This window comes from Heptranchias perlo, chromosome 19 (genome assembly GCF_035084215.1).
Source record: "Heptranchias perlo isolate sHepPer1 chromosome 19, sHepPer1.hap1, whole genome shotgun sequence".
NCBI lineage: Eukaryota > Metazoa > Chordata > Chondrichthyes > Hexanchiformes > Hexanchidae > Heptranchias > Heptranchias perlo.
In genome coordinates, this window is record NC_090343.1 from 27534676 (window position 1) to 27560467 (window position 25792).

The following is a 25792-nucleotide window of genomic DNA, read 5'->3' on the forward strand; positions in this document are numbered from 1 at the left end:
GGAAGGGAGGGAAAAATTGGCAGAGGCAGCAACTCAGGTTTCATTTCAGCAACTCCTGCTGGCTGGTCATAAAATAACTTATGGTTATGGTTTTTTTGCTCTCACAAGTAGGCTCCTCCGCTACGGTGTAGTTACATCCAATCATGTTTGCAACATACATGTATAAGAGTCGCCATTAAGACAATACTCTATAATATAGTACAATACCAGATATGAATCCTTTTATCCAGTCGTACTGACTCAATTATCCCCATTAGTTATGATGGGGGGTGACTTTCACCTTCACCACTTGGGTGCTAAACTGGCAGAGCAGATCAATCAAAATTAAAATCAGGCACGTTTTTAACGATGATCCACTGTGCCAGTTTAAAGCCCAAGAGGTGAAGGTGACAGTTTCCCTCTGACGTTAGCAGCAAATATTTGTAGCAAATTTGCTATTTATAATAATAAAACAAAGAAAATGGAATTTAAGAAAAGCCCAAAATGGATTTGCAGACTCTTGTCACATCAGGTGAAAAAATCCTTTAAATAGAGATCATTTTACTTAATGAAGAAAAATGATTCTGTTGATGTTTGGCAGCGAGTGTGCCATTAAAACTGCAGCCTACAAAGCACTGCTGGGAAATGCATTCATGCATTAAGGATTAAGTAACAGGAACCTACACCAGATTTTAGTAATCCTGAATTCTTCACCTTGTCCAAACACAAAGTTTTAGTAACAGATCAAAAATAATTTCTAGAATATTGTGTTTCTTCAGTTATCAGGATATTGCCTTTCTGATTTGTTCCAGGACTGATCAGATAACTCAACAGGAACTTTTTCAATCTTATTTGCAACAGGGTGAAAATACATTTGCAACAATATACATGGCAGAAACATAGTTTATCATTACAAAAAAGATCAAGTCAGACTATGATGGAATTGGGAAGCAGCCACTGCAAGCAGGAAGAGGAAACAGAGTGCACAAATGAATGTGCAGTGGGTGGGACTGTTTAGATAGTTAACAGAAGCAAACAACCAGTAGAATATCAATTAAAATTGAGCCATTAATGATTACTGTAGAAGAGAGAGATGTGCAGTTAAAGGCATTGTTCCATATCATATCTTACACTGATTCAGCCATTACAAAAGCTAGCTTATAGTTATGGACTTTTCATAGGACATCTTTCTATCGTAGAAAAGTTCAAAAAGAGTTGTATCACTGAAAGTCATTTCAGGAGAACACTGTCGACTCATTCAACCACTAACTGCAGTTTGTGAGGATCATTTTATGTTCGGTGAAAACAACAATAAACAGCTATGTTGTCAGTTTTATTTCACCTGCACCATTTTGATACTGAGTGCAGCATAAGTTCATTACTGACTTTGGACTGTGAGTATTTTATAATCATATTGTTGTGTATTAATAATATGGGGCAAACTGAGCTTTTCTGGTTGTCAGCCAGAGTACAGTATTTCACTTACCTGTAGAATATATAATACACCAGAGCTTTATGTTATATTGGTCGTGGAAACTACACTATCTTTCTTCTTGTTCTTCTTTCTTGGTGTGCTGTTTAGCAATGGCAGATGACAGTAAAGGATTGGCTGTGGAAAGAAAGCAGTGTATATAATGTGTGCTCTGCCCAATCATCTTTTGCTAACAATTATTAAGCAAACAGTAGCTGAGATCAGCAAACTGCATGTCATTAAATAATAAGCTGCTTCAGAAATCAGTGCTTTCTTTTTGTAAAAAAAAATGTATCGATAGGAGAAGAGATTAAATATTAACATGAAAACCCCTCCACCCCTCATCAGCATATAGCTCTAGTAGCTAGTGCTTCATTTCAGTAAGATGCTTGTTAAACATCATAGCTGATAGAGACACACTCAATGTAAGTCTGGCAGAGTGACCGTCAACCTTCAGAGAAGTTTACTGAAAGGGGGATTGTTGGAGTTTTTGGTAACAATGCGCTTGTCTAAAGCTTTGATAGAAATGGACTTGCCAGATTACACTGCAGCCTTAGACCCTGCCTACACAACTCTGGAGTTTGAGAATATGCAAGTGTTAGCCATGGGTAATGGTGAGTTCCAAACATTTTACTGTCAGTCTATAGGGTTTAATACTGGTACTGATAAAGTGTGTGATTCTCTCTAAAGAAGTTGCATTTTCTGTTTGCTTTTGCGTAACAATCAAATGTTAAAAATAAATATAAAATCTTGAGAATTGTTATAACAGAAGTTAAACTGATTTTGGTATACCTCATGTTCTAGATAGTTGGTTTGAAACTATGGTGATCTATTGCAATATACATGTTAAAAGCAGTTTGATATTTTCACAAGTATATCAAGGACTGTCTGGAAGTTCATTTATTTTTGTCTTTTTTTAAAGTGAAGAAAGTCAAGAACAAATTCCAATATTTGTACATTCATGAAACGGTTAATCTTTATAAACAATCACATACGGTAACTTGTCTAATGATACATTTTAATTAACACTCAGAGAAAAGTATTTTGAAAGGAACGCACTTATAAGATCATCAGTTTAATTTGTATTCTCTGACATTATACCCATCCTACAGGCTAATTCTCCGATTCAGACATTTATCTGAAAGTCGTGTTGCTTTCTCAAGTCTTGTATAAAAATGAGATGGCTCCTAAAGGGCTATCTTTAGTACCAGGGTAGGTGGGAACCTTTATATGTTGAAATTACTTTCCTTTGCTTGCTGGATAATTTATTATTCCCTTAGAATAAGAGCATCTGGAATAGGTGTTGGTTCTATTTTATGTCAAAACCAGCAAAGATAATTGAATGGTGATAAGCTGGTTAATTCTGGCCTCAAAATCTACCTATGAAATTCCATCCTCCATTTTGACCACAACTTCATTTAAGAGAGAAAAACAAATCTCAGTGTGGGCAAATCTTTAATTCATTCGGAACTATCCATGTTATCGGTGATCTTACAGTTACCCTACTGACTACTAATAAGATCATTTAAAAACTCCAATTGAAACATGCATCAAAATGTTAAGAAGGATTATTCAGGCTGTAATTTGAGTATCAGAAAACCCCCGCCATATACAAATGTTTATAGGATCATCTGAGCTGGGAACTGATACTTACTTATTCTACCTATGTAATGAATTGCCATTATTATAACGCATTCCATTAGAAACTGACCCATACTGCACAAGTGACCACATAACATTTACTGATAAAAAGAAACAAATCTGGACCATGTGTCCTATTCAGACCATTTTCGTCGATGTACATGCTCATATATTGCCTGCTTAAATAATTTTTTTTTAAATTATGAAATTCAAATTCCTCAAATGGTCTTAAAATAGATCAGTAATCAACCACAACATAGGCATTTATCACTGATCAGTGGCCCACCACAAATCAGTTTGACATGGAATGCACACTAGAAAAAAACTGGTTCCAGGGCCTAAATCCTGGATAAATGCCACCTTTGAGGTTAAAATTGACAATATGTTGTGATAACTATTATGTAGATGTTTCTATGTTTAAGATTAAACTGCAGATTTTACTTTACAATTCGGATGTTAGGTTGTTATAGCTAAGTATGCCTTTAAATTCTCACTGAACACCTGATGCCTTTACTTATTTCAAATCTTTGCACGAGGTAATACAGTCTAGTTGACAGCTTGTCAATAAGGTAAATAACTTTACACAGACAGCAGTACTTGCTGTTGTACAATAGAGGGCTTAAAGGTATGTATAAGTTCATAAAAAAACTTATATTTACAGCTCTCTAAGAAAATTCAAAATTCAAAATTCATTTAAAAAATAATCAACTGCTTGGTTGGGCCAGGGCTGCCTGTCACTGACATTTGCTTATTTCAGTTGAAGCAGTGGCCAGCTAGATCATTAGATAGCTATGAGTTCCAAACTCAATTTGTGAATTGGTCTAATTCTGAATTTTATTCAGGAAAAAAATTAGCCTGATTCTAATCACTTGGATTAGGGGGCTGTCCCTTTAAGAAAAATATCCTGTGGCACAAGCATAATGCTATTCTGTCATTTATCCATTCTGCAGTAATACTTTGCCATATTGACAGCCAACACATTAAAAGAGGCCTTCTCATCTCCACCTCCCTCTCACCAGCTTCAGATTAAGACTCTTCAGGGTAGAAATTGTTATGTGTTGCACCTGTTTTTTGGGCATAAAACGGGTTTAAACATACCAATTTAGCAGTGGGACAGCCAGCCCCCAATCTGCCTAGGCATTGGGCCCACTGCTAAATTTGTCAGGACCATTTTTTTAGGCATATCAGACGGCCACCGAAAACAGGCGTTAGGCCCCTTAAGTATGCCCAATGCCCATTGAAGGACCCCAGTACAAAATTTGTTATTCAACCCCATCCCGCTTCTGGGATCTGAGGCATTAAATATTTTGGTTGCATGTCCATGACGTTTAAAACACAGCTGGGCGCGCCTGCCTCTGGTGGAGAGGGAGGAAACTCCCTAACCTGCTTTCCGACGGCCAGCCTGAAGACTTAAAAAAAATTTAAATAGGCAATTTTTTTCTAAATAGGCCAGTTTCTCTACTGCAATTAATCACTAGATTGCAGTAGGGAGTCCAGCCTTTTTTAATTTAAATAACTTGAGGCCTTTAGCAACACCGGACACCGGGGATGCGCAGTGTTGCTGAAGTGCTAATGACGGGATATATGTCGTAAGATGTATTTCACTCATTTGTATGGTGTTATAATTTGCCTTCCCATATGAGGTATTATGCTTCCATCTCCACTATGAATTGAAATTTTACCGGCTTATGGTGTTTTATGCTGAAGAGAGGAAATTTGGGGCTAGCACTTTTCTGCTCTGATATATTGTACTACATTCTGTGTTAGTGCATCATATCTCTAATAGTGTTGCCACTCCACTGCTGCAAATGCAAGAATAATATTTTACTTCAAATTTCAACAATGGTACTGTCATGTTTTGGGATTTTTTGATCATTTTTCCACATAAAGGATTTGGAAATGGCAGTTAATTTTGTGTGTTGGGTTTTAAAGCAGAGTTGAGTCATACAGGTTTGAAAAGGGAGGCCACAGACTGCAGGTATGAACAGTGAGGGAATGTATTGATTGAAATACGTGAATCTAATCGTAACTGTTGCTTTGTATATTCACTTCGTTATCAAATAAAGCAGTTTAAAAATTTGTGTCACGTCTCACCTCACTGAGTATTAATTGGGTCCCCTGGGATGAGGCAACTACACCCTTACTGATCCTGGGTAACAACATCAATGTCTGGCTTTAGTACACATTCGGCAAATGTCTAAAGCACCTGACCTTCCTTTTCAAACCTGACTCTACTCGCCTTTGAAGCGCAACACTCAAAATTAGTTCTCATTTCCAAATTCTTCCTGTGGAAAAATGGTCAAAAAAATCCCAATACACAACAGATATGTCATCATACAAAGCTTAAACTATACTGGTTATCCTGAAATCAGAAATCTTATAAAAATCTGAATGAAAATACAGGGCATACATCCATCTTATTTCTATTATTCTTATCCTATTTCCAGAATAGAAGTATACCAATTGGTACCAATACAGAACTGTCTTTTACAGTGAAGTAAAACCATTGCACCAATTACCTTTTTCACTAAAAATATAGATAATTTCAATAAACATTTCAGGGTTACTATTTAAACACAGTATTATCGTGTTTGAAATTTTAGTTGTTGGTGAAGCATCCAATAACTAGCTCTCTTTTACATTTTATTTTTCTAATAGGATTGATAAGAATATGCTTTTATCATCAATGCATTTTTGAAATAAACTAGTAAACAAAGGGAAATGCAAATGTAAAATTATAGAAGTGTTAAGATGAAGAGTAAACCAAATCTTAAAGGCTAGGCCATCTAGATAGGAATGCACCCATTTTATGTGGACAAGCAGTGCTACAGGACAGGAATATCTCCAAAATTGCGATATTCAGCATGGGAGCATTTGTGTGATATTTGAAAATGTAATGAGGATGACGCTCAATAGCAGCACAGCCTCACAAAATGATTTTTTAAAATTCCTGTGAAATCTGGGATGCAGCAAATTGTACTTGCAAATCTCTATGCCTGCCCTCGTTCCCGAGCAGCAAGGCCTTGCAAAATTCACCCCATTGTCTCTGCGAATCTCAATTTTTTTTTCATTTCTATTTCTGTGCTATCTCATACGCTGCAGCATTCTGTGCAGACAAAAGCCTAACTATTGACTCAGCCACCTAATAGCTTTTTGGTCAAGAGAGAAAAATAAATGCTAAACTATAACTTTGGTTCAAAAAATTCCCCATACACAGTGTAAATATATCAAGAGAAGTAATGAAACCTTTTTGTTCCCATGCTGTTATTAAAATGTTCTCAGATCATTAAATGTATTGATACAGGGAAAATGATCATGTAAGTATAAGAAATATATGCAAGTACACATAAAAAGTCTGACCATCCCCAATCATAGCAATTTCATCCACTTGCCTAATGGTTAGGAACAAAAGTTACTATAATTTGGCATAAATTGGCGCACTCAGAGATGCCATGAGGACTGCTTGTATAAGAAATGGAAATGTCCCACTCGTGACATTGAGACTGGGGTTAAAGCATATTATTGAAGCAGAGTAAAAGTTGCTTCACCCTATACCTGAACAATGCTGCATCTATCCTGGGGGTGCTAAGTTCTGATAATGAGAGACAATTTGGAAATTACCTTCTTCCCAATCCTTTTTTTTAAATAAGGGAAAGTATGTCACAGTAAATACAAAGGTTTTGAGTGCAGAAATTACTTTCATGTTGAATTTCACTTTGTTAAACATCTGTGCAATATCCTGGTAAACATGTATGTCAGAATAAGTTATCCTGTGTATTACAGTAGTCCTGCTTTTGTCCTTTTTCTCACACAATTCCTTAGTTGTAATGGCATTTTACAACTTTGGAAAGATGGTAAATGCTTAATTTAAATGTTTGTGATAAGATCACTGTGTCTAAAAATCTCCATCAGGCAATGGTTAACCGGATGAATCTATGTGTATTATCCATGGTAATAAATTAACCATCAGAATGTTCATTCACTTTGGTGAATGGTGGTCTTGTTATTTACATTCTATCTGGGTCTATTGTCAGTGTTGAGAACCGTCTATAACAACAATTTAAGATTGGATTCCAATCAGACAGGTTTTTAAAGATTTTAAGCAGGATTTATTGAGTGATCAAATTGCCAAGCTATACACATATCTGACTATTACGAAGCATTTCTGCAACCATTTAAAATATGAGAAGCTTTTCAAATTCTTGTATCAGTTATGTGTTATTTTGTCTAGTCTTAAATATTGGATTTTGAGTATGGGTGGATTAAAAGTAGATTTCAAAACATTTTAAAAGGATAAGATTATGATGATTAGGACTTTAAGTAGGATATATGGCTATTAATGGGATTCTTTTTGAAAACTTTACATTGACCAGTTTAGGCTTTCCATGCCCTCCCCCAGCCACTTTTTCGGCTGGTCTGGGGTGAGCAGGTGATTGGGGATGTGCTTTGTTATGTCCTCACCTCCTTGCCCCTCCCTCCTACTTCCCAATGCCCAGTCCTGGCAGTGGAGGGTACAAACAACCATATGTGGATGGGCATATGCCATTGATATGCAAATTACATCCCCCAATGTTCTCCTGGTTTTGGTAGGAGTCCCAGTTTTTGGGGGAATCTGGACCCTATGTAAGTGCTCAGAGAGTGAGACCTTGGATATTGAAACATATAAAATTCTGACAGGGCTAGACAGACTGGATGCAGGGAGGATGTTTCCCCTGGCTGGGGGTATCCAGAATGAGGGGTCACAGTCTCAGGATACAGGGTAGGAGATTTAGGACTGAGATGAGGAGAAATTTCTTCACTCAGAGGGTGGTGAACCTATGGAATTCTCTACCACTGAAGGCTGTGGAGGCTAAGTCACTGAATATATTTAAGAAGGAGTTCGATAGATTTCTCGACACAAAAGGCATCAAGAGGTATGGGAAGAGAGCAGGAATATGGTATTGAGATAGAGGATCAGCCATGATCATATTGAATGGCGGAGCAGGCTCAAAGGGCCGAATGGCCTACATCTGCTCATATTTTCTATGTTTCTATGTTAGGCCAAAGAGAATACTCCATAATTTTTTTTAAATTACTTTTGGCAAGGTGCATGACGGCTGTTGCAGCTAAACTCCAGCAGTATTGGAGCAGAACTCCCTGGCGAAGTCTAGGGAACCCAACTCTGGTATTTAAACGACCCCGAGGTCAGATAGCCGATCATAGTCTAAGGTACATCTCTGTGGCAGGATGAAGTACCATCACTACTCTCCCCAGAGATGTGCCTCAAGCAACTGGGAGTGAGGGGCAGAAAGCTTAGGCCACCAAGTCCAATTTTAAACCAAACACAGCACTTGTATATATTTCCATGCAGTACTGTATCAAACCTACAGATGAAATTTCCATAGTAATTTACTACTTATCTGAAAAATGTTTGTTTTGATTATTTGCATAATACACATAGATCAATATATTGCTCTTGTTTATACAGGTTTAAATAATTAACCAGGATTTCTGAAAAAAATGTAATCACAAAAATTATAATTAAAGCCATGATTAGAAACAGTTGCAACTAGTACAGCCAGAAAATGTGCAAAAATAAAGTCTCAATTTCCCTTTTCTCATTCACTTCACTGAGAAAAACAACATGTTTTACAAAAGTGAGAGCAATGTTCAAAAAATGAATTTCAAAATCTTAATTATTTGAGAGTTCAGCCCATTTAATGAAACTTTGAAAACACATCAAACTTTAAGTATATGATCTGAAATTATGATATGCAGAACTAATCTCTGAAGAATTATTTTGTGAGCTATAATATTGACCATCTTAAAAGAAAGCAATGTACACAGGAGAGAGCCCTGACTGGTGCCATAGCATAAAAGGATAATTTTATGAGTCCATGCTGCCACTGGGGAGCTTTGCCTGTCAGAAGCATATTGTGGAAGCTTGAGTGCTTGCTACCCATGATTAATGGTTGGAAAAGTGGCCCGAATTTCTGATATGGACTGTGGGTGGAAAAGATTCCCCACCGGCAGCATGGACTCGAAAGATCAACCCCATAAAGTGTTCAGAGTACCAAAGAGGGCAAAGGTACACAGCTGTGGTTCTTCTCATGTTGAGTTCCTTGGATTGGCCAGGCTATCTAGAGAAGCAATTGCAATGAGTAAAGGATGGATCATTACAGGTCCAGTCAACTTGGGCTACTCTTACACACCCACACTTCCCAACTTGGAAAATAAATATTATGAGGAATTACTGTTGACAATTTTGGCAGATGAATACTCAATTGATTTACATGCCATTTTACTGCTACTTTAGCAGAGGCATTAGTAATTAAAATAAATGGGTTAAAATAGAAGACAGGAGATGCCATACAAATTCTCTATTTGCCAAGCTATGGCATGACTTTCTAAATTTAATATATTGGTAACTACTTAATAGAACATCATTTATTCCTTCAGAGACGGTTACCATACATATGTAGCTAATATAGGGGTCAAATAGCAAAAGCAGAATCAATCCAGTGGTTACAAAAGCTGTGGTTACAAAAAGAATGCAAAGTATTGCATTCTTGATCTGGAGACCTGAGTTCAACCCCAATCTTTACCAACATTTGTACGAGGGCTTCCCTAACTGGCCAAGTTTCAAAATCATCAGCTAGGTATTCTGCAGGAGGAAATCCAAATCAAGGGGTGGTACTGATGTGATCTATGAAGATAACTATGGCTTAACTGTCCCACATTGCTAATTGAGAACTGAATAGTTGTAAGGAAGTTAACTTGGGGAGCAGAGGCTCAGGAACAAATGAAGGAAAAGTTAAACGATGATAGAAATTAAATAGCAATGTGAAAAATCAAATATATTAAATGCCAGAATATCTTGGCAATTCCTAGTATTCCAAAAAGGAATTGAGAGCATTCAGTTATGTAAAAAAAAATCTGATTTACCTGGGATGTTTCATTTCGTTGTGACTTCAAAAACTTTATCACTGGGGGAGCCTAGGAGATTCCTTGACATAACTTGGAAATGTTTGTCCTCAGGCATATTGTTCACTTTATTTAAAATGCTGATAAAATCAGGGATTTTTTTATAGGTTAAAAAGATCTTCTACGCTATTCACAAATGACATATTGATAGAAAACAATTTTCCACTTCGTAAAATGTTACATTACAATAAGTAATGGGCAATTAGTATATGTATATATATGACATATATGTCAGTCTTTAGGAGTGTCACGCAAGGTATTATTGATGAAAGAAACTTTTCTGGACTTTTCCTCTGGAGGTTAAATAGATGGGTAGAGTCCATCACAGAACAGATTATTTATGGTCTGTCAAAGGAACGGAATTGACTGAACGAGTGGCATTTCCCCATTCTGTGCTTTCTTATGTCTCTGTGACCTCGACCAAAATTAAGTGATAATAATTGTGTGACTATCTGTCCAAACTCACTTTAGCACCAAAACGAATGAAGCTATTTACTTATTTAATCGGCTATTCTACATAACTGATCATCTCACTATATTCATTATTTTTATTCATTTTTAGTTAATTTGATTTCATCTTTCAGAAGCCAATTTTCCTCTTTTTATAAAGAGGTCTCAACTCCCTTTCAAAGAGTTTTCAGGCAGATTCAGTTTTGGAACAGCCAGATCAAACGACCCTAAAAGTTCTGGGGTCCAAAACTCCATGGACCTATTTGTGGCAGAAGGTCTAGGAATTAGACCGAGACTGATATATGCTGAGACAACCCTCATCAACGAGTTTTCAGATAGGCCTATTTGGGTGGAATCTTCGTCTACTCCAAACATGGTCTCTTACATCAGAGGAAGCAGGGCCAGGGGAGGGAATTCCCAGGCATGGTTTACGCTGGATGGATGATACACTGGACTGGTGTAAGTGGTGCTCACCTAGGGGTCCAGGGCTGGGTCCTGGTCTGCAACCCTAAGAAAACAGGGGAGAGATCAGCCCCCTTTAGAAGGTGGTGGTATTTCGATTGGGCCAGATCTGCCAGCTGAAGAGTGAGCAACAGTCCAGTGTTGCATTAGTCACCTCCCACTCCTGTTCTGGCAGGAATCCAAGATGTGCCCATACAGCATGGATGCCCACCAGTCCATGTTCAAATTAGGAAACCTCTGTCTACCTTGGATAGTTTGGCAGGGTCAGGAGCAAAGGTTCCCAACGGGCACACCCTGGCACTTCCACTGAGGGAGAAGTCCTGTGGATTTTAGGGCTCGTATTTTTATCCACTATGTTGACAATAGCTGGTATGATGTTAGCTCCTCAATTAACTAAGAACATAAGCAATAGGAGCAGGAGCGGGCCATACGGCCCCTCGAGCCTGCTCCACCATGTAATAATATCATGGCTGATCTTCGACCTCAACTCCACTTTCCTGCCCGATCCCCATATCCTTTGATTCCCTTAGAGTCCAAAAATCTATCGATCTCAGTCGTGAATATACTCAACGACTCAGCATCCACAGCCCTCTGGGGTAAAGAATTCCAAAGATTCACAAACCTCTGAGTGAAGAAATTCCTCCTCATCTCAGTCCCAAATCACCCACCCCTTATCCTGAGACTATGCCCCCTAGTTCTAGATCACCTCTCATTCTTCTAAACTCTAGAGAATATAGGTCCATTCTTCTCAATCTCTCCTCATAGGACAACTCTCTCATCCCAGGAATCAATCTAATGAACCTTCGTTGCACTGCCTCTAAGGCTAGTATATCCTTCCTTAGGTAAGGAGACCAAAACTGTACACAATACTCCAGGTGTGGTATCACCAAAGCCCTGTACAATTGTAGCAAGACTTCCCCACTGTTGCACTCCAATCCCCTTGCAATAAAGGCCAACATACCATTTGCCATCCTAATTGCTTGCTCTACCTGCATGTTAACTTTCTGTGTTTCATGGACAAGGACATGCAAATCTCTCTCAACACCAACATTTAATAGTTTCTCACTTTTAAAAAATATTCTGTTTTTTTATTCTTCCTACCAAAGTGAATAACCACACATTTCCCCACATTATACTCAATTTGCCACCTTCTTGCCCTGTCACTTAACCTGTCTATATCCCTTTGCACTCGGTCCCTTCATCTAAGTCATTAATATAGATTGTAAATAGCTGAGGCACAAGCACTGATCCTTGCAGCACTCCACTAGTTACAGCCTGCCAACCTGAATATGACTTGTTTATTCCTACTCTCTGTTTTCTGTCCGTTAACCAATCCTCTATCCATGCTAATATATTACCCCCAACCCCATGAGTCCTTATCTTGGGTGGCACCTTATCGAATGCCTTTTGAAAATCCAAATATACTACATCCACTGGTTCCCCTTTATCTACCCTGCTAGTTACATCCTCAAAATACTCTAATAGATTTGTCAAACACAATTTCCCTTTCATAAAACCATATTGACTCTGCCTAATCATATTATGATTTTCTAAGTGCCCTTTTACCACCTCCTTAATAATGGATTCCAGCATTTTCCTGACGACTGATGTCAGGCTAAGTGGCCTGTAGTTCCCGGCTTTCACTCCCCCTCCTTTCTTGAATAGTGGTGTTATATTTGCTACCTTCCAATCCACTGGGACCATTCTAGAATCTAGGGAATTTTGGACGATCACAACCAATGCATCCACTATCTTTGCAACCACCTCCTTTAGAACCCTAGGATGTAGCCCACCAAGTCCAGGGGATTTGTTGGCTTTTAATCCCCTTAATTTCTCCAGTACTTTTTCTTCACTAATCTTAATTATTTTAAGCTCCTCACTCTCATTAGACCCTAGGTTCCCCATTATTTCTGGTATGTGTTTTGTGTCTTCTACTGTGAAGACAGATACAAATACTTGTTTAACATCTCTGCCATTTCCTTATTCCCCATTATAATTTCTCTTCTCTCAGCCTCTAGGGCACCCACGTTTACTTACCCCACTCTCTTCCTTTTTACATACTTGTAGAAGCTCTTGCAATCTGTTTTTATATTTCTTGCTAGTTTACTCTCATATTCTATTTTCTCCCACTTTATCAAATTTTTGGTCATCCATTGCTGGTTTCTAAAACTCTCCCAATCCTCCGGCTTACTACTCTTCATGGCAACATTATAAGCCTCTTCTTTTAATCTAATACTATCCTTAACTTCTTTAGTTACCCACAGATGGATCGCTTTTCCCCTGGAGTTATTTCTCAATGGAATGTATATTCATTGAGAATTATGAAATATTTATTTAAATGGTTGCCATTGCTTATCTACTATCATATCTTTTAACCTAATTTCCCAATCTACCTTAGCCAACTCACCCCTCATACCTATGTAATTGATTTTATTTAAGTTTAAGACTCTAGTTTCTGACTTAAATATGCCACTCTTGAACTCAATGTGAAATTCAATCATATTATGATCACTCTTCCCCACAGGAACCCTTAGTATGAGATTATTAATTAACCCTGTTTCATTATACAAGACAAAATCTAAAATAACCTGTTCCCTTGTTGGTTCCATGATGTATTATTCTAGGAAATTGTCTCGAATGCATTCCATGAAGTCGTCCTCCAAACTACCGTTGCCAATTTGATTTGTCTATATGAAGATTAAAGGCCTCCGTGATTATTGCATTATCGTTGGTACAAGCTCCTATTATTTCTTGATTAATACTCCGTCCAACATTCCCAGTATAATTTTGTGGGAATTGTGTTAATTATTTTAATGTACTTTTAAAAACATTTTTACAGAGATATGACTGTGATATTAATAATTTTGTGGATTGTGACACTTCCATTTTACCTATGGAAATATCTGTAAAAAGATTGGTCAAGTTTTCTTCAGTGTTGGTACCTGTTTAAAATTTTACATTTGTTTTGGCAAAACTGAATTGCATTTGTAAGGATTTGATCATGCTACACTTCTCACTGTTACACATTGAAAAGAAGACTCTGTTTCTAAAATGAAGTGGAGTTTTTCTGATAAAATTTAAAACTTAATTTGACATGAAGTGTTAGAAACTCTTGGCTAGCCTACTTGGTTGCTACAATCTTTTTTAACTAGTAATGTACAGTTTTTGCACAATGTTCAGTATTTATACTTCTTTCCATTTATTTGTATAGTATTTAAGCAATGTGTCATTGCCCTGTACATTATTTGAGTCTGTGGGTTCATAGTATAATACAAACAGAATGACTTAACTCTTTCCGAACAAACTAACTTGACATGAATGTATCTTTGAACACCCAGAAATAGGAAGCAGCTGAAAACTTACAATGTATCATTGTTATGAAAACTGAAGGGATTATTAGTTACATCCAGGCCAAACAAAACAGCACAAATGGCCAGATCTGTAGGTGACATCCACTTCTGCATTTAAACTCTCACTTTGCCCTATAATGAATGAAGCCATAGCAATGGGCAAATATAAGAACTCATTCCTAATCAGTGGTGGACAAATAGGAAAAATGTGTGATGGGTTTTAAAACTATTATTTATATATTAAACATCTTGTACATAGATCACACTTCTAAGTGTCACACTTACTTCATGGAATACTTTTCCCATCTCACTTTCACTGTCATACTTTGTTGATTAGCACAAAGTAAAACAGCAGAAAATCATGACTGAAGAGGTAGGGAATGTACAGAGCAAAAGCAAGGAAATAAGCTAGAACACTGCCAATGAGAAACAGTCGAGGATTTATGAAAATAACTAACCCTGAATGACCAATCAGGAGAATCTACCAACTTTTTTTAAGATGATAAAAGGTGAACCAATTGAATCACTCATAATACTTTTTTTTAAAAAAGGCCAACATTTTTTTCAGTAATTGAAATTACTGATGTCCAAAGTAAGGTTTTAGCTAAATGAAAAACATAACGCAATTACAAATTTCACAATAACATAATTAAATTTACTCACTTAATTTTCACTGTATTTTTTAGTATCTCCATTAATGTATTTACTTGAAGGCTTCAGCCTTTCCCAAAAGCCTGAACTTGGATCTGTGTGTTTTTTTGGCCTTGACTGTATTAGTTGAAGTGCTCTGTACCCTTCTGCTGACACCCACACCTCCACATCTGCAGAGAGAAGTGAATTACCTCGCTTTGACAAATGTGTTGTTGGAGACTGCTCATCCTAAAGGAAGCTGCACCAGCAGACCCCCAGTGCATCACTAAGAGATGTGAATGCCTGACTAATCATTATGCATGCCATGCTTTACATGGTACTGCAGGAAAGAAGGCATGCTAGGATAATCAAGGTCCAGCAATGTGTGATTGGTACAGGTGGCAAAATGCCACCAACCATTTCTATCGGCCCAACACATCTACATGCCAGTGACCGTATCTTCTCAGATTGTGCACAGGGTCTTAATTCCCTTTTCAATAGTTGGCCTCGTTGAAATACGCTAGACACCTTGTGCGTGTTTTAGGTCTCCACATCAAATAATATGGGGAGTAGGTACCCACTGGGTTCAGTGCATCAGGTGCCTGTCATTGAATTATTAGCCCCATAGAATAAAGCACTGTAACTCCGCCCCAAAAATATGCATAAGCTCCAGCTTCAGAATGACATCCCTACTGCACGAATGCAATATTTTTAAATATTTCACACCATTCACCTTATGGCCTCTCTACATGAGATTACCAGTTTAATGTAAGAGCAGTTTTATGCTGTTGGCTCTTGCTCACCAAGAATTAGATTAAAGCTACCCAAATTAATTTCACATAACATCCTTGTAGACCAGAAGACACAAGAGACTTTCATCTAATCAGGCGGGGCTGGATTTGAACTATGGTCTTAACAGTGAAAAACCAGTGTCTAACCCACTGCACCAACTCTTTCATTTCCCACATTTACTACCTGCTTTTTCCATTCCTCTTCCAGCTGGGATGCCAGAACAGTACAACAGAAAAATAATGAAGAGAGAAGGCAAGTTCCTGTGGAGTCAAATTGGCCAGATTTTTCTTCCTTCCTCTCCCTTCAGAAGAAATCCATTGTACTATCCTGAGTGCCAGTAAATGTAAAGGCTGAGATTCAAATTTCAGGATTTTGTTTGGGAATCAAATTCTTTACCTTACATTATTAAGTCTTTCAATTAATCTTGCAACAGTGGACTACTAACTCAGGTAGTGGTCTTTCCCTAGACAAACTACCAGTCTTTACTGGCATTCAGACTTGCTGCTGGGAGTCTTTACACTCATATTGAAGTATACTACATTAGGTCAGGTCAGGATTCACACATTTGCATATCCAACCAAGCTGATCTTAAACCAGCCTACACTGGAAGTCACCTAAATTGCTAATGGGCCAGAATTTGTTGGAAAAGTAACAGCTTGTGAATGAAGCACAGCTTTATTAATGTGCAAATTGGCCAGGAACTTGTGGTGAGGAAGAGATACCCCGTGAATTGTGAGTTGCCACAAGTTGCTGGACGATTTGCACCACTCCGCCATTAGCATCGCGAAAACATCATCTCGCACTTAACCTCCCCGTGACTTTTGTGAAGTTGCTGAATTTGCACATTAATTGCCCACTAAACTCGTCACAGAAAGTTAAATCTAGTAATTAATGTTATTCCCATATTTAAAAAGGGAGATAGAACAAGTCCAGAAAACTACAGACCAGTCAACTTAACATTGGTGGTAGGAAAGATAATGGAATCTTTACTCAAAGATGTAATAGAAAAACATCTAGAAAATGAAAATATAATAAAGAATAGTCAGCATGGATTTCAGAAGGGAAAGCCATGCCAGACCAACCTTATTGAATCCTTTGAAGAAGTAACAGAAAGCGTAGACAAGGGTAATGCAGTGGATGTGATATATTTGGATTTTCAAAGGCCTTTGATAAGACACCGCATTGTAGATTCATAACTAAGGTCAGAACATGTGGAGTAGCAGAATGGAAGTTGGCTACAAAACAGAAAACGGGGAGTAGGGATTAAGTGTAACTAAAGATGGGTAGCGGTGTTCCACAGGGATCATTGCTGGGCACTGTTGTTCACAATTTACATTAACGATTTGGATTTGGGAATTGGAAGTACAATTTCAAAATTTGCAGACGACACCAAATTGGGGGGTGTAGTTAATACAAAGGAGGAATGCAGCAAAGTGCAAGAGGACATTAATAAACTTGTAGAATGGGCGTGTAATTGGCAAATGAATTTCAATATAGGTAAGTGTGAAGTGGTGCATTTTGGTAGGAAGAATAAGGAGGCCACATACTGCTTGCATAATAAGAGTCTGAATGAGATAGAGGAGCAAAGGAATCCAGGGATACTGATACATAATCACTAAAAGTAACGATGCAGGTTAATAAGGCCATAAAAAAGGCAAATCAAGCACTGGGGTTAATTTCTAGAGGGATAGAATTGAAAAGCAGTGAAGTTATGTTAAACTTGTATAGAACCTTGGTTAGACCACACTTGGAGTTCTGTGCACAGTTCTGGTGTCCATACTATAGAAAGGATGTAGAGGCATTAGAGAGGGTGCAAAAAGGATTCACAAGGATGATACCAAAACTGAGAGGACATACTTATCAGGCAAGGCTGAACGAACCAAAATATCTAATCCTTTAAGGATTGCAGTACCATTTTAGGACTAAATTGAAACTAGTACAATTTTTTTCCCGTAGGTATGTAGTTTTTGTTTTGGAATGCTTCGTTGATGATACTTTGTAACATTCACCATCACAAAACCTCAGAAATCATTTTTGCATCTATTACACAAACAAGGAGAGCGGGCATACCTTAAAGGCAGAGTCTTTGAAAAGCACTTGCAATCCCATTGTTTTGTTATCAAAATATTCAACAGGACAACATAATTTACAATAAACCATGTCACTGGTTTACAAAGCTACCAATGTTAAACTTGGGTGCAAAGGTGATATGTGGCTCTTCTCCTTTCCTACAACAAAGACAGTGGGGGGAGTTTTAACCCCAAGAAAAGGTGGGTTGGGGGTGGATGAGTAGTTAAAATAATTGATTTTTGGAGCGCGACCACATCCCGGCGCCAACGCGCCCACTTCTGGGTTTAACAGAGGTGTGTTTGGAAGCGTTAGAGAAACCTACTGGCCACAGTCTGGACTTTAATTAGCTAAGACGGGTGGGTAGTTATAGCATCAATTAATGTTCTTATGAGGCGTTAATTAGGTATTTTTAAATTGGATGCTACTGACCTTTAAATTTAATGCCTCCGGCGCGGGTTTCCCGAGGCTCGTGACTCTCGCCAGTGAAAAGGCGGTGAGAAGGGCCAGATCATGAGGTAAGTGTCTTTATTGCACTGCTTGTGGGCCAGGAGGAGCAGGAGTGTTTCCTCCAGGCCCAACAAACTTATCTGTCACAATCGGACCCCTGTGATCGGCCAACCCCGCCCGATGACCAAGACCCCGCCGATGTCCAAGACCGCCCTGATGGCCAACTGCTCACATCCAACAATGGCCGACTTCTCACCTCCAACGATGGCGGACTTTTCACCTCCAACGATAACCAACTTGTCACCTTTCCCCACCTCCCCCCCACAAACGATTGGCGGCCCCCCTCTAGCCCCCAAAGATCCCAATCTCTCCCCAACCACCACCCCCCCATCCAACCGCCAAAGATCCCAATCTCTCCCCGACCTCCCCCATATAAACCCCGAAGATTCTGATCTCTCCCCGGCTGCTTTCCCATCCGACAGTCAATTTGGCTGGCTGCCAGGCACAAGACCTAGAAATAAATTTTTTATCCTACAGTTAAGTTGCGATCGCAGATTCCGACCCGCTAACCTCACTTCTGGGTTTCGCGTTCGATAAACTTTCACCCTCACATTCTTCCCGGCTCCAAGTCAAAATCCAGGCCAGTGTCTCTTTAAGCCTAAGACGCCTTTCAGTACTCAAAGAGTTGACCATTTTCCTTCAAAACTCAACTGTCTTTATGATTAAGAAAGTCTTGCAGTGGGAGGAAAATGTTCAGTAAACTAAGCTTTCTCAAGCCTATCTAAGCCAACTGTAATTGGGCTGTTTGTACACTGAACCTGTGTAGTATAATGACATCAACCATCAAAGTTGCATGGATCCAGGGAGCTTAGAGCTCTTGAACAGACCAGACCACATACAGTTGCCAGCCTTGTCTATTGAGAATTTTTTGATAAAGGACAGAGTATGTTTGGGATTTGTTGATAATGTCAACGGTCAGAAGTCTAAAAAAGTCTCTTTTTTTGTTCAACCCCTTCCACCCCACAAATGCAAATTGTAAAATAAGAGTCGTGGCATTTGATTCTTACTCACCCAATGTTCCATTTCCAGAATTGTGAAAAGTATAGAGAGAAGAATTGTGACAATCCTGAACATTGTCAATAATCCTTGGGACACCTGTTTAATAATACATAATATATATTATGGTAATAATAACCTAATATCTTGCTCAATGGAACTGCAGTAATACTTCAGATCCAACCAGTGTTCACAAGGTAAGAACAGAGAACCACCGGAAAATAGTTGAAGTCAACTTTCCTATCTATGCACTGCTAATTCTTGCCCATTTCCAAGTAAATGTGAAAAATCTAAATTAAACATAAATCATAATCCATACAAATAATATAATGCATAAACGAAATCTAATAGTCATAGGTGTATTAATATGTATGTAAACACTAGCCAACAAAACAGAGATTAGTTCCTAGCTGCAAGGACAGTTCCTATCAAGACACTAGCTAAGAACACTACTCACTGCTTTTGACTACTCTTCACAGAGGACCCAAAATCACGCTGGGCTATAATTTCTTGTTGAATATTGACTGTGGCTTTGAGTCTTTCCAATGAAATTACAAAAAAGCATTTAGCATTTTATTGCAGTATTATTTATTAGCATTGATTTTCACATATTTACGATCCAAGATAGACAGCTGGTAAATCAGAACATAAACTATAATTAGAAATTTTGAACAGAGTTCTCTATCATCCATTTCAACAAAGTATGAAATGCTACACCAAGGAAGAAAAAATAGCTGACATGCATACTCCATGAATGGTGTTGTGATAGCTATGGATGAAGCAGAAAGATACATAGGAGTCATTGTGCACTCAACACTACACGTGTCCAACCATTGCAAAGCAGCAGTCAACAAAGCTAATAGCATGTTGAACTACATAGCCAAAACAGTCAGAGAAGGTAATGAAGATGCTTTGTCAGACTGCACCTTGAAACTCACCCAGTTCTGGTCACCAAGAAACAACAGAGGCATGCAAATGCTGGAGGCAGTGCAGAGAAGAGCTACAAGGCTGATCCCCAATGTCAGAAGGCTGAGTTATAAGAAAGGGTCAGATGGACTTGGGCTTTTCAGCTGAAAAGGCGGCTCCTGAGGGGTGATCTTATCGAGGTATATAAGATTGTTAAGGGTCTAGAAACAGTTAACCTGGAGCATTACTTTAAATTAAACTGTGGGAGAAGAAACATGTTCAAACTAGTTAAAGATAATTTTAGGACTGAATATCAGGAAATTCTAATTCTTACAAAGAGTGATGAATATGTGGAATAAACTTTCAGATAGAGTAGTAGAAGCAAAACCCCTAGAATCATTTAAGAAACAATTGGACACTACAATGGGGGATGTTACGATCTCTCTGGATTTATGAAGATGGGTCGAATGGCCTAGCTTATCTATAATTATGTTGTTGCCTTGTGAATAAGTAAACAAAATTATTAAAAAGGCAGAAACAGCCCAAACAGTATGACTGGATAGTGCAGTAAGCTAGCACACATTCTTTTCATCTCTAAGACCTAGACTCCAATGCAGCAGAGATTGATGAGATGAAAATGTCCTCATCTGCCATTTGTAAGGATTCTATATAAAAGTTAATTTAGATGTTTCAAACCAGTTCCTAGTGGGCATGGGTCCATAATAAAAACTACCCACCAATTGGCACTCAAAGGCCATAGTTTGGTTTAGCTGGTGTACAATGAAGAAATGTCATATTCATGCCTTTGTCACCTCCAGACTCAATTATTCCAATGCTCTCCTCGCCGGCTTCCCATCCCACACCCTCTTCAGCACATCCAAAATTATGCTGCCCCTATCCTATCACACACCAAGTCCCTCTCATACATTACCTCTGTCCTTGCTGACCTACATTAGCTCCCAGTCCTCCAACGCCTCCATTTTAAAATTGTAATTTTCATGTTTAATTCCTTTCGTGGCCTTGACCTTTCCTTCCTCTGTAACCTCCTCCAACTCTACAACGCCCCCCCCCCCCCCCAGATCTCTCCGTTCCTCTGATTCTGGCCTCTTGTACATCCCTCCCACCCTTCACCCCACCATTGGCAACTGTTCCTTCAGCTGCCTAAGTCCCATGCTTTGAAATTCTCTCCCTAAACCCCTCCACCTCTCTGTTTCCCTCTCCTCCTTTAAGGCCCTCCTTAAAACCCACTTCTTTGACCAAGCTTTTGGTCACCCCTCCTATTATCTCCTTCTTTGTTACAGTATCCATTTTGTCTGATTACTCCTCTGTGAAGCACCTTGAGCTATTTTACTACATTAAAGTTGCTGTATAAATATAAGCTGTTGTTGATATAGGCAAAGGTATTCTTCTAAGGGCTGGGCTAAGGCACATTGTTGGTCAGAGCACAGCGATCTGTTCTCTGCAGCTTTTCATATTACGCCTGTCCATCGAGTAATTGGTTATAGTACTGAGTCCCCAAAGTAAAGCAAAGTTCCATTTTACAGCACTAATACCCCTCACCTTAATTAGCACAAAAAAGTCATCATTTTTTAAAATTAAAAACATCCTTTTGATAATTATCGTGCGCTCTTTGTAATTAAAACATTGCAGTGCAAACAGGCCAATGTTGGAAGTCAGTACTTGTGGATCAGAGAATAGAGGAAGGAAAAACCAGAAGCACAAATACAAACCTTTAGGTGTAAATTATTAGTATAATGGATAAAAAAGTACTCTTGTCAGGAGGAAATAGGAGTTAGAAAAAGGGAAGAACAGCAAAAAAAAAGTTACATTTGGTTGAGCAGTAATTTTGAATTAAAAACTAAATTTGTCTTGAAACAATTTGTCCCTTTGTGAAATATTTAACTTTAGATCATTTTTTGGTTGTTACGCCATCAATTTAGGTCAAGCAATTCCCCACATTCTAAGGAAAGTTTATTTATGAGTAAGTGTGGCTTAATTCTAAATTATTTGCAGTATATTATCTAGATTCAGATTGTAATGTTCTATATCTTCTTTGTAATTTACAACTTTTTAAAATGTTAATTTCATAATTCATAAGATTATAATATATATTTGTAATTTATCTATTTCTGACCAGCTTTTGTCAGGCTAATTTCAGAGTGGAGGATAACAGATTTTTAAAAATCTTTGAAATTTGCAATGTATGAAACAACAATTCTCCTCCTTAACAAGGAACTGTCTAACAAGACATTTTGAAAGTTGCAGTGGCAACCCCTCTCGCAGACCAATTATAAACTAACTTCTAACTCTTCCAAATGTAGCAGGGAAGGATGCTTTTCACTGAAGTATGTAATTAGTTGCAATGAATAGGCAGTGACTCAGAAAGAAAGTCATTGAACATGTCAACCTTTTAATGTGGTAAACGTGAGAGTCTAAGTCAATGAGAATCTAGTGGCAGGTGTTGGCTTTATAATACTCAGACTAATTAGAATTAGGTTTAAAGAGATTCCTTTTTTCTCTTGCACCTTGTTTTCTTTGCTGCTTTTGCTCTGGCGTAGTTATTTCACTTTCATTACTTTTCATAATGTCTTGTATCTTTCATAACTGATATCAAAGTTCTATTTACCTGGAGGCAATTAAACTGGATTTAATCTTAATATAATCTTAATCTTAAATTCTGCCTGTTTTATACACAAGTGAAACCATTTTTGGATTTCTTTCAGACTGCAAGTAGTTTAGGTATCCCACAATATACAAGGCTGAATGAATATGTGGGGTAGATGGATGGTCACAAAATTTTCATGGAGGAAGACCATATAGCCCATATTATTTCATCCATAGAAACACCTGCAGTCCCTCCATTTCTGTGTCTAGTGCATCCAGAACTTTCGCATCCACCACTCTGCCTAGATCTGTGCTTGACGAAAAATTTCTTGAGATCAGTCCTAAAGTTATCTTTTACTAATTTGAACTGGTCTCCTTATTCTACTTCTACAATTTAATTTAAAGTAATATTCTGGATTTACCTTTTCCCTACCATTTACTATCTTGTATACCTCTATAAGATCACCTCTCAAATGTTTCCAGACTAAAAAGCCGGAGTCTCTCCAATTTTTCCAAGTATCTTAAACCCCTGACACTGTGGATCAGCTTTGTGGCTCTTCTCTGCACTGCTTTCAGCATTTGAAAGTCTCCCTTGTGTCTCGGTGACCAAAACTGAATGCAGTACTCAAGTTACGGTCTGACCAGAGCACGATACAGTTTGATCATGACTTTCTCTGAAACGATAATCCAGGACAAAATTAATAATCACTTGGACAAGTGTGAATTAATAAAAGAAAGCCAGCACGGATTTGTTAAAGGCAAATCGTGTTTAACTAACTTGATTGAGTTTTTGATGAGGTAGCAGAGAGGGTTGATGTTGGCAATGTGGTTGATGTTGTGTATATAGACTTTCAAAAGGCATTTGATAAAGTGCCACATAATAGATTTGTCAGCAAAATTGAAGCCCGTGGAATAAAAGGGGCAGTGGCAGCATGGATATGAAATTGACTAAGTGACAGGAAACAGACAGCAGTGGTGAACAGCTGTTTTTTGGACTGGAAGAAGGTATACAAAGGTGTTCCCCAGGGGTCGGTATTAGAATCACTGCTTTTTTTGATATATATTAATGACTTGGACTTGGGTGTCAATTTCAAAATTTGCAGATGAGGAGGATAGTAATAGACTTCAAGAGGACATAGACAGGCTGGTGGAATGGGCGGACACATGGCAAATTAAATTGAATGCAGAATAGTGCAAAGTGATACATTTTGGCAGGAAGAATGAGGAGAGGTAATACAAACTAAAATGGTACAATTCTAAAGGGGGTGCAGGAACAGAGAGACCTGTAGGTATATGTGCACAAATCTTTGAAGGTGGCAGGACAGGTTGAGAAAGCAGTTAAAAAAGCATATGGGATCCTGGGCTTTATAAATAGAGGCATAGAGTCCAAAAGCAAGTTATGTTGAACCTTGATAAAACACTGGCTCAGACACAACTGGAGTATTGTGTCCAATTCTGGGCACCGCACTTTAGGAAGGATGTGAAGGCCTTAGATAGGGTGCAGAAAAGATTTACTAGAATGGTCCCAGGGATGAGGGAAGCTGGGGTTGTTTTCTTTAGAGCAGAGAAGGTTTAGAGGAGATTTGATAGAAGTGTTCAAAATCATGAAGGGTTTAAATAAAGTAAATAAAGACAAACTGTTCCTGGTGGTGGAAGGGTCAAGAACCAGAGGACACAGATTTAAGGTGAATGGCAAAAGAACCAAAGGCAATATGAGGAAAAACTTTTTTACGCAGCGAGTAGTTATGATTTGGAATGCGCTGCCTGAAAGGGTGGTGGAAGTAGATTCAATCGTGGCTTTCAAAAAGGAATTGGATAAATACTTGAAGGGAAAAAATTTTCAGGGCGATGGGGAAAGAGCAGAGGAATGGGACTAACTGGATTGCTCTTACAAAGAACCAGCATGGACTCGATGGGCCAAATGGCCTCCTTCTGTGCTGTAACCATTCTATGATTCTATGATTTTCTACTGCTTGGCTATGTAGTTCAACCTTCAGTGACGTTCTTTCTATTGGCTTTGTTGATTATTATTTTGGATTGGTTAGACACATTTAGTGTAGAGTCTACTAAGTTTCCCAAGCCTCTTTCCGCATCATGCTTAGCTATTTCAGCACCATTCATGGTGTACTGCTGCTCTTATTTTTCCATCCAATGTGTAGTACTCTGCACTTTTCTGCAATAAGTTTTATCTGCCCACATATATTTTTTACAATACACTCTAATTTTTCAGCTGCTTTCTCCAATTCCACTACTCCTCCTGGTTTGGTATCATCAGCAAATTTTTTTTTTATTCGTTCATGGGATGTGGGCGTCACTGGCGAGGCCAGCATTTATTGCCCATCCCTAATTGCCCTTGAGAAAGTGGTGGTGAGCCGTCTTCTTGAACAGCTGCAGTCCGTGTGGTGAAGGTTCTCCCACAGTGCTGTTAGGAAGGGAGTTCCAGGATTTTGACCCAGTGACACTGAAGGAACGGCGATATATTTCCAAGTCGGGATGGTGTGTAACTTGGAGGGGAACGTGCAGGTGGTGTTGTTCCCATGTGCCTGCTGCACTTGTCCTTCTAGGTGGTAGAGGTCACGGGTTTGGGAGGTGCTGTCGAAGAAGCCTTGGCGAGTTGCTGCAGTGTATCCTGTGGATCTTACACACTGCAGCCACAGTGTTCCAGCGGTGAAGGGAGTGAACGTTTAGGGTGGTAGATGGGGTGCCAATCAAGCGGGCTGCTTTGTCCTGGATGGTCTCGAGCTTCCTGAGTGTTGTTGGAGCTGCACTCATCCAGGCAAGTGGAGAGTATTCCATCACACTCCTGACTTGTGCCTTGTAGATGGTGGAAAGGCTTTGGGGAGTCAGGAGGTGAGTCACTCGCCGCAGAATAGCCAGCCTCTGACCTGCTCTTGTAGCCACTCTATTTATATGGCTGGTTCAGTTAAGTTTCTGGTCAATGGTGACCTCCAGGATGTTGATGCTGGGGGAT

General features: G+C 38.7%; 1 protein-coding gene across 3 annotated transcripts in view; it reads left to right on the forward strand.

Annotated features, from left to right (window-relative positions):
* The first annotated feature begins 1185 nt into the window (after positions 1–1185).
* Positions 1186–25792, forward strand: part of hnf4a (hepatocyte nuclear factor 4, alpha) — a 65990-nt gene continuing 41383 nt past the window's right edge. Inside the window, exons 1-2 of one of the 3 annotated variants that reach the window (XM_068000546.1) lie at positions 1186–1373; positions 15946–15990. In XM_068000546.1, coding sequence (XP_067856647.1) covers positions 1301–1373; positions 15946–15990 — 118 coding nt within the window. In that variant the 5' untranslated portion in view covers positions 1186–1300. Of the gene's footprint in view, positions 1374–1822; positions 2065–15945; positions 15991–25792 lie in introns of those variants that run through there. The other 2 variants (XM_068000545.1, XM_068000547.1) reach the window with 2 other exon arrangements.